Source organism: Plasmodium fragile, assembly GCF_000956335.1.
Source record: "Plasmodium fragile strain nilgiri unplaced genomic scaffold supercont1.62, whole genome shotgun sequence".
NCBI lineage: Eukaryota > Apicomplexa > Aconoidasida > Haemosporida > Plasmodiidae > Plasmodium > Plasmodium fragile.
The window spans coordinates 70721-79540 of NW_012192642.1; the positions used below are offsets into that span (position 1 = coordinate 70721).

The 8820-nt window shown below is 41.2% G+C and overlaps 3 protein-coding genes across 3 annotated transcripts; 2 read left to right on the forward strand and 1 right to left on the reverse strand.

The window, feature by feature from the left end:
* Nucleotides 1–550: 550 nt before the first annotated feature.
* Nucleotides 551–1770, forward strand: AK88_04417 (uncharacterized protein; the record flags this gene model as incomplete). Its single annotated transcript, XM_012482027.1, has 2 exons — nt 551–1432; nt 1564–1770. The coding sequence occupies 2 exons, from the start codon at nt 551–553 to the stop codon at nt 1768–1770; spliced, it is 1089 nt and encodes a 362-aa protein (XP_012337450.1).
* A 758-nt stretch (nt 1771–2528) lies between these two features.
* AK88_04418 (uncharacterized protein) lies at nt 2529–3489 on the reverse strand (the record flags this gene model as incomplete). Its single annotated transcript, XM_012482028.1, has 3 exons — nt 2529–2729; nt 2864–3066; nt 3273–3489. 3 exons carry the CDS (start codon nt 3487–3489, stop codon nt 2529–2531), a joined length of 621 nt encoding a protein of 206 aa, XP_012337451.1.
* Nucleotides 3490–4969: 1480 nt separating this feature from the next.
* Nucleotides 4970–7009, forward strand: AK88_04419 (uncharacterized protein; the record flags this gene model as incomplete). Its single annotated transcript, XM_012482029.1, has 8 exons — nt 4970–5363; nt 5507–5573; nt 5682–5793; nt 6005–6055; nt 6183–6298; nt 6418–6511; nt 6614–6769; nt 6980–7009. 8 exons carry the CDS (start codon nt 4970–4972, stop codon nt 7007–7009), a joined length of 1020 nt encoding a protein of 339 aa, XP_012337452.1.
* Nucleotides 7010–8820: the final 1811 nt, after the last annotated feature.

Genomic DNA, 8820 nt, shown 5'->3' on the forward strand with positions numbered 1-8820 from the left:
AAAAAAAAAAAAAAAAAAAAAAAAAAAAAAAACAGAACAAATCGACAAAACATGTGCGCAACAGTTTAAATCATTTCACCTGAACATACATATGTAGATAATATACGTATACGTGTTAAAATCGCTCCAAGGCTGCATTTTTCAATTATTATTTTTTCCCCCCCCTTACTTTACCTGTAAAGTGAATAAGACAGTGTATATTGACGCGAATATATAGCCACTCATATGAATTTTTTTTTTTTTTTTTTTGTTCGAGCGAGAAGTTTTAAAAGAACAACTGTATATGAGACACCTTTCTGTTTTGCATAAACTGCTTGTCTTTTTTTTTTTTTACGCGAGCAGATATGTGCGCATGAGCATGTATAAATATATTCACACAACGTTGCATTCATACGTCTGCATATAAGTGGAGGCGCAGGGACAGAGCCCCAGGGACGTTTGCGAATCCCGCGGTGCACACGTGAACCAAGACCCATAAAGGGAAACACCCACAAGGGAAGTTGCCCATGTGTCTTACCCACCCCTCCAAACATACATATACCTCTACACGATGTTTTTGTGCAGGATATTTAGGAAGATGGTGGTGGTGGTGACATTAGTGGTGGTATTGTTAATCATAGCATCGGTGTTGTTAATTCTTCATTTCGTTAATAACTCGAGTTCAAGTGACAAATTTCCCTTTGGAATTGGAGTGTACACATACGAGGTGGTGTTTAAGTACAACCACATCCACGACCCAGCCATTGGCAAACAAATAAATGTGGGGTCAAATGTTATTCCGATCAATGAAGCACACTCGCCATTCACACAAGGATTATTCTTTATTGATAATGACACCCTGCTTGAATCCTCCGGGTTATATGGGGCTAGCTATATCCGAGAATTTTCTCTTTCATCAGGGAAAACCAAAAGGTTTCATAATTTAAAAAGCAACGTCTTCGCAGAAGGTGTGGCAATTGTCGTCGAGCCAATGACATATAGGAAGTTTATCCTGACCCTCACGTACAAGGAAAAAATAATTCTCGTTTTCGATTATGAAAGTATGGAGTTGTATCATTCATTCGAACATGAGCTGGATGGGTATGGCCTGACCTCCAACATCGACCTCCTACAATCGGTGGAAGATTTGAAGGAAGATAAATTTGTGCGTCATCAGAAGCTGTGGACAACTACTGGGGATAATTATTTATACGAAATTGAAATTCCATACGAATTTTTAAAAACAAAAAAATTGACCATATCAGGGAAGACACAAATTACTTGTGCGGGTTTTTCCATTTATCATGTGAATGAGCTGGAGTACCATGTGCAGGCCAAGACACTCTATGCTAATATTTTCCTCACCAACCTGATCCTGGAGATTGACATTTCCAAGGGCACCTGCCTCAAGATCATTGACTTGTCCGGCCTCGTCGAGAAGTGTGACAATTACGTAAGTGGTGTTGCGCGAGGTGGCATAATCGTGGTGTCGGCAAGTGTGCACGTATACCTTTCGCGTGACCTACCTCCACACAGTTATACCATGGCTTATATATACATTTTTGCGCCCCTTCTCACCCACAGCAAGAAGGCATGAAGAACAGGGAGTCCGTGCTCAACGGAATAGCGATCGACCCTCAGAACAGTAAGGCCGACCTGCCCAATCTGCTTGTGACAGGCAAGATATGGCCCAACATGTTTCAAATCAAACTCGTAAGAAGTATTAGCAAGTTGGAAGCCACTTCGGTTCTCAGTGAGTACTTCAAGTCGATTGGGAAGAACGTATCATGAGGGCCTTCTTCATAGGGCAATTATAAAAACCGCTGCGCGTGAACATCAACATATGTTGACTCCAACTGGAGGAGACGTGCATTTAGATCCGTGTGTCCGCCTCGTGAGGCTACCATTTTCTCTTCATCGCCATCAGCCCCATATGTCATTGCGATGCCGTATATGGGGATCCCTTTTTTTTTTTTTTTTTTTTTTAAGTATGTGTGTGTAAATTCTTCTCCCTGGATGCACACGTTAAGAAATTTTGTGTCTACGAATTAACGGCCTGCCTAAATTGCGCTATTGATTGCGTTTTTTATTTTATTTATTTTTCAGCCGTGTAATAATGTTTCTGTGTTAGCGAGGTGCCATCTGCGCTTTGCCGTGCGGTGGCTGGGCCATGACGCTGTTGCTACCGTGACTGCAACTGCCAGTACAACTGCTACTACAACTGATACCAATGTGTTTCTTTTTTTTTGTGCTTTCTTAAACAGACTTGGTATATCACTAAAGCGTTGATATAGAAGTGGCGAATGACAAGGGTGCCTTCAGTGTTTTTTTTCTGTGTCGCGCTGGCTGCGCAAAATAAGGTAGTGAAGTGGGAAGGACATTTTTATTTCTGAAGTTACGTCCTGCAACGGAGTCCTTCCAAAGATTCCTCCAACACTGACGATCCCTTAACAAAAGTGAACCGTCCAAATAGGCTTTTTTTTGCCCTCCCCTTTGCGAGGAAAAAAAAAAAAAAAAAATATTGTCCCGCATGTTTCGCACACGCACAACTACCTCTGTATTATGGGCCTGTCTACAATGTGGACCACTCCGTTGTGGCACTTCATATTTGGTCTGATGATCTTCGCTCCATTAAGAAAAATGGAGTGGTCGCAATTTTTAAACTCCCCTGTTATTTTTACAAGTAGGTCTTTGTTAACTAAGTTGGTGATTTTTTCAGGGGCGTCCCTTTTCTCGTTGAACACAAGCCACTGCAGGGGATGGTGGAGCGCGCGTCATGTTGGTGATGGTAAAAGGGTACATATGTGGGTACATGCACGGTGGCACAATAACTCAGTGGAGGAATAACTCGAGGGATAAAATGCACACACAAAAGGCAACTCACCGGCTGGTAGGAAGATCCGTATAGGTCTCTGTAAAGCCAGAAGTCCTTTGTGAAGTGGCCCAAAACAAATTCCATCAACTTGTCCCCTTGTTCATATAATTTGGATAAACTCTCGGGGCTAATTAACTTCAAAGCTTCGTTCGAAGGCAGGAACCCCGTGTAGGGGCCTTCCAAGGATAGCTCGTGTATAAGGGAGGTACCCACTGCGAAGGGGATGCATTTGAAAGGGGTGTGTGAGTGTGTAGGGGGGAAATGGGGAAAAGCAGATCAATGTGATGGGGACCCCCAAATGAGGAAGAACAAATAATAATGGCTCTATAAGGACGCAGCAGAAAGGTATATGCACCCCGTGAAGCGAAATTTGTGCGCATATTAGATCGCACTGCATGTGTCCAAATCGGAGTTGTACCATTGGGATGACTCAGAAAGCGAGAAAAAAATTTCAATTCATTATGAGAGTATATCAAATTGACCAACGTCCTCTTAATAGGTTTGTGTTCAAAGCACCAGTACGTCTTCCTGTTAATACTTTCGGGATCGTTTGTCACCTTTTGCGGTTTCCTCAATCCACCACTGCGTGTGTATAGCCTTTTAATGATATGAAAAGGGGGGCGGCTATTTTTCATTCTTTTGTATTTTACGCCTAATGTGGTGGTGGGGATGTGTGCGTGTAGGTTTTGTTCAGCCGTTCGAATGCTCCGTTACTTGGCTAGCAATTTTTGGCAGCTCCTTTTGCAAATCGGGAGGGATGAATCTGCGATGATGTTGGTGTTGATGAGCATACGAGTCTCCCCATTTTGTTAACAACGTGTAGTCATTCAGGAGGTTCTGTTGTACTGGGGGTAGGTGCCCTTAAATGGGATGCCTACGAAGGGGATGTGAAGGGAGCGGGGGCATACACACGGGTACAACTCCGGTGAGAATGCGGCTGCAACTGCGCTTAGGATGACAATCACATGTTTTCTGTACCCATTTGCAGTGGAAAAAAAGAAGAATAGGCACAGCGAAGCCACAAAATGGAGCAAGCAAAACGACCTCCAAACTGTGCCCATCATCTGTGCATACTTCGCGCGAAAAAAAAAAAAAAAAAAAAACGCCACGTTTTCGCAGTGTGCCAATTTTTCTTAATCTTGGAAAACGTGTGTTCCCATTTGTTGTTACATTCGTAAGAACTATTTTTTTTTTTTTTTATTTTTACCTGTTTGAGACATTGTTATTTTTTTTTTAAATTTTTTAGATAGTCAGTTCATGTGCAACATGCGCGAGGAAAATTATGCATTCCTGTGCGAAGGTTTTTTATTGTGTACTGGACAAAAGAATACAAATTTACGAGCGAGCGTAAGCGATTTGAACGAGTGGACTGAAGTAGGAGCACACGAATCCACCTGAATGCCTTTTCCCGTCCCTCATTCACATGTGTAACATTTGAGGATACCATATTATAACACGACGCGTCAACAATCGGGTACGTACTCCAACGGAAAAGTGTGCCGTAAAGGGGAGTTCCGCAAATTGTTCGCCCGGGTCTGCGTCCTTTGCCCAGTCGTGTTTGTGTGGCCATTTCAAGATCTTCATGTAAGGGGGGGAAACAAAAAGGTACACATAGGAAGGTGCACATAGGAAGGCACACAAATGGGTACCCAAACAGATGCATAAGCGCATACGGCGACGCACACATACACACGTATGACAGACCCAGCTGAACTTATGGGTATGTCACCCAGCCAGAATTGCGAAGCCGTTGTTGTTTAAGCAGTCACATTTGGGAGACCGACTTTTGTGAGCTCACATCTACGCTTACGTGTGCGCCCATATGTACACGTGCATACGTGTCGGCCCCTTTGTTCCCCGGTCAAGATTGTCCCACGTGGACAGAAAAAAAAATATATATCATAAATAAAGCTCTCATAAAAAAAATACCACAAACAAAGGCTATCACAAATAAACTGCAATAAGAAAGGCAAACCGTACGGCGAAGAAAAACCGATAGAGCGTCCCAGCTGCGACCCCTGCTGAAGACCAGACCCAGCAGTTCGGCTAAGAAACCACAAAGTGTGAGGCCATTACGCCCACATATATACACCCGTGAAGTGCTTAGAATACAAAATGGAGCACCTCTCAGTGACGAAGAACAACCTAGCGGTGTACAATAATCAGGAGGCATACTCAGAGAACGACCTGTTCTACACCTTTTATGACAAATTTAATGAAATTTTTCTGTTCATACAAAATTTGAAAGAAAATAAAAATGATTTGGAAGACGAAGTAGATGACAATTTAATAAAAACTTTACACAGCTTATGTCTTGAATTTTTAAATTATATCAAACACATAAATGATTTTGGTCATATGAATTTAAGTAAAAATGACCAGGATTTAATAATAGAGTCGTATGAGAAATTTGTGCGACAGTGCAAACAGTACAACGACAAGCCACAAGTGAAACAACTGGAAAATGAAATTTCGAATTTGCTCGACCTGCTCTTTAATAACACATCAGGTAAGGCATTACAATTGCAACAGCGGGGGGGGGGAAAAAATTGTTGATGCAACCCCCATTATTATTGTTCTGATGAAGATACATTTCTTCCCTTTTTTATGGACTAATAATTTTCCCTTGTTCCTATTCTCCCCTCCCCACAGAGGCAGTGAATACCCTCTTCTCCGCGGACTCGTTTTTTATGGATCACGTGGAAAACTTGAAGCTGAAGTAGGATCCTCAGACATGCGGATGCCGTTTTATGCGCCGTGCTCTTTCGCATCGGCATTTATTCCAGTACAACAGACACAATGCGAACCCCGTTCCAACCCTCCTCAGGCTAACCGAAAGAAACCAAAAAATCGAGTTCGAAAAGGAACGAGTGAAAAAGCTGGAGCTGGAGGCGAAGGTGGAAAAATACGATGAGATGTTCGAGAAGAACAAGCAAAAGGTGAGCATCACAAATGTGCTCACCCTCCATATGTATACCTACGCATGAATAGTGTGTTCCCATTAGTATGCATACTGTGTTGTTAGAGAGATATGTAACATGAGCCTTCATTCGTATCACCATACATATGTGTGTGGGTGTATGAACATGCACAAATCCGAAAGCAACACAGGACTAATACATTTGCTGCATATTTTCTGTCCCCTCGAAGAATAACGAAATGGACGAAACGTTAAGCAAGCTTAAGAAGGATATCAATAAGGTATGGAGGCTCGAAACGTCCCTGTCAGTGCATATACTGAGAAGTGTGTGGAATTTTTCACCATATATGGAAAAATTATGGCGCAATTTACCTCCATAACCTGTCTCCATTTTGTACCCCCTACCAGATGAACGAAAAAATACAAAAATACGACAACTACGTGAAAAAGAAGCGCAAAGAAATCGACATCAACTGTTCGGATACGCTGGACTGCAAGGAAAGGATTAAACTGTTGGAGGAGCAGTAAGAACAGAGAGTCGATCAAAGGAGGAAAAAAAAACAACAAAAATGTACACACACGTGTGTGTCTTGCTTGTCACATGCATCACATTTATGTTTGTCTCATCACTCTCCTTTTGCAGCATAAAGACAGCCGAACGGAACATCAAAACAACGCAGTTGTCGCCCCTCAAAATTGTAGAAAAAACGGAGCACTACATCATTTTCGAGTTTACGGTATTATAAATGTGTATATTTATTTTTTATTCATTACGAATGGATTTTTTTTTTTTTTTTTTTTCCTTTTATGAAAATCTGTTTACCTTTACCTTTCTGCAGACAATACGAAGGGTCATGCAATTCAAAGTGAGTAATTATCAGTCAAAGAATGCGCAAGTGGAAATCAACCCCTGTGACGAACATATTCTGTCTTACATAAAATCGAAGATATATAAATGCAAAGATATTTCGGAGATAACTTACTTAATCAAAGAGGTACTTTTGTATGAACCGTTCAGGCAGAAAGGAGTTTTTTTTTTTTTTTCTTTTTTTTTGTTCATACAATTTTTCATGATTTTGGCTAGACACATAAGTTGCTAACGCAAAGTGGCATTTTTGCAGCACGCTGTTATGATCTGTCCTGAGTGTGAATGGACCCAATACTTTACCTTTACTACAACCCCCTTTTTACCATTTCATTCGTAGGCTATATACTTAAAATTTCTGGACATTTAAGCTTATCCTTCTTTTAACTATTTGGAAGAATAATCCCACATAAGGGGATAAACAAAAAAATTCCTCACGTGTGCGTGTATTATTAACCGTTTCGCTTTCCATTAACAGTGCGTTGTTGCATAAATAAGCAAACTGAATTTTCATGTGTATTTTTTGAATTTAAAATAATTTGTTTTTAGTGTAAATGCATTGAATAAATGCCTGTTATGTCGTGTGTCTATTTATGCGTGCACATATAGTGATTTCCCTACCCCCTGGGGCATATTTTTGTACTCACCTTTTTTTTCTTTTCCATGCGTTTGAATTTAATGCGTCAAAACGGTGCGCTTCAATTGTGTTTAAAATAGTACTAAGTAATGAAGGTGATAATTACGCGGGGTGGAATGAATCCAAAGCAGCCGTTTATGGAGCACCCCGTGGAAAAACTTCCGTCGCACATGGGTGTTGTAAGCTCTACCAAATGTGCAACTTTAAAGGTTGTCTATTGTCCTTCGCCTCATAAGGCTTTCCATACGTACATGCGCATTTTTCGCTCGTTTGGAAATGTGGGCCAAGGGAAGATGAGAAAAACACTGAACAAAGCAAATATTTGGCCACACTTCAACATAACGCAATGTGGTTAGAAGTATGGTCCTAACTGAGTTTTCGTAGAATAACGTGCTCGTTGCTAGTTCACTCAGCAGGAGTTGTGTCATTGCTTTATGGGAATGCCCAATCGAAGGTGACATTGTTTCGCGCCGTGCATACATTCAAATGGCAAACGTTCCATCAACAGCGAAGGAGTTGATAAAAGGGATAGCTAAGTGGTATATATGACACGACTACTGAGCCAGTTACTTCGTTACGGGAAATGCCGACTGTAAGAGCACAACCTGTGAGTTCTTCTTTTCAAAGTTAAACCGAGCCTCTATTTCATATAACAACCCGCTTACTATCCATTTCGCTGAAGGGACAAGTAGCGATCTGTTTAACAGTGTGTAAATGTATGTAACAACAGTAAGCATGATATGATCCAATGGGGACAACCTACGTGTACTTAGTATACATCCACCCAACATGGAAAACAAGCAGAGAGAGGTACCATCCTCAAGATAAGTTATTAGACCGCAGTTATTCATTCCTTTTGCTACGTATGTGCACAGGTGTTCACGATGCGCTGTCTACATTCACCCCTTCTTGCAAATTGGCCTAATTTTACGCAGCGGCTGAAAAGGAGTTCCCTGATTTACACGTGCTTGATGTACAACTGGGTTTACCGTTGGTCAAGCATTTAAATAGACAGGCGGAGACCTCCATCGCGATCGCCATGAAGGACATTTTGCGAATAGGAAATTCTTTCGCATGATCAGGTGAACAAACCCGTTGCAAGGTAAAGGGGAAGGGGTGTGTTCAAAAGGGAAATCATTGTCCTTTTTTTTGCTTCCTTAAAATGACCTACCAGTCAATACAGTGTGCACAAGTGTAAGCGGATGCAATGAGACCATGACACAAAATGGATAACAAAAAATAAAATTGCACGCTTCGTTGTGAGGAAGTTCCTACTGTTTTTTAAAAAAAAAAAAAATTTCCTGCTAACTATGGATATACTTATACTGATATACAGAGTCGTCCAGGCAAGCACTGGAGTGGGGAAAAAAACTTAACAGTTGGGCACACAGCACATATGTACAAGTAAATTTGTCCATTTTTGCCATTTTTCCCGATTGAGTGTTCCCTGGCGAGTAAAATGTACATATACACCAATATGTACATAATGATGATAGCGAATTGAAGTCATCACATGAGATGGGGAAAAAAAAAAAAAAAAAAAA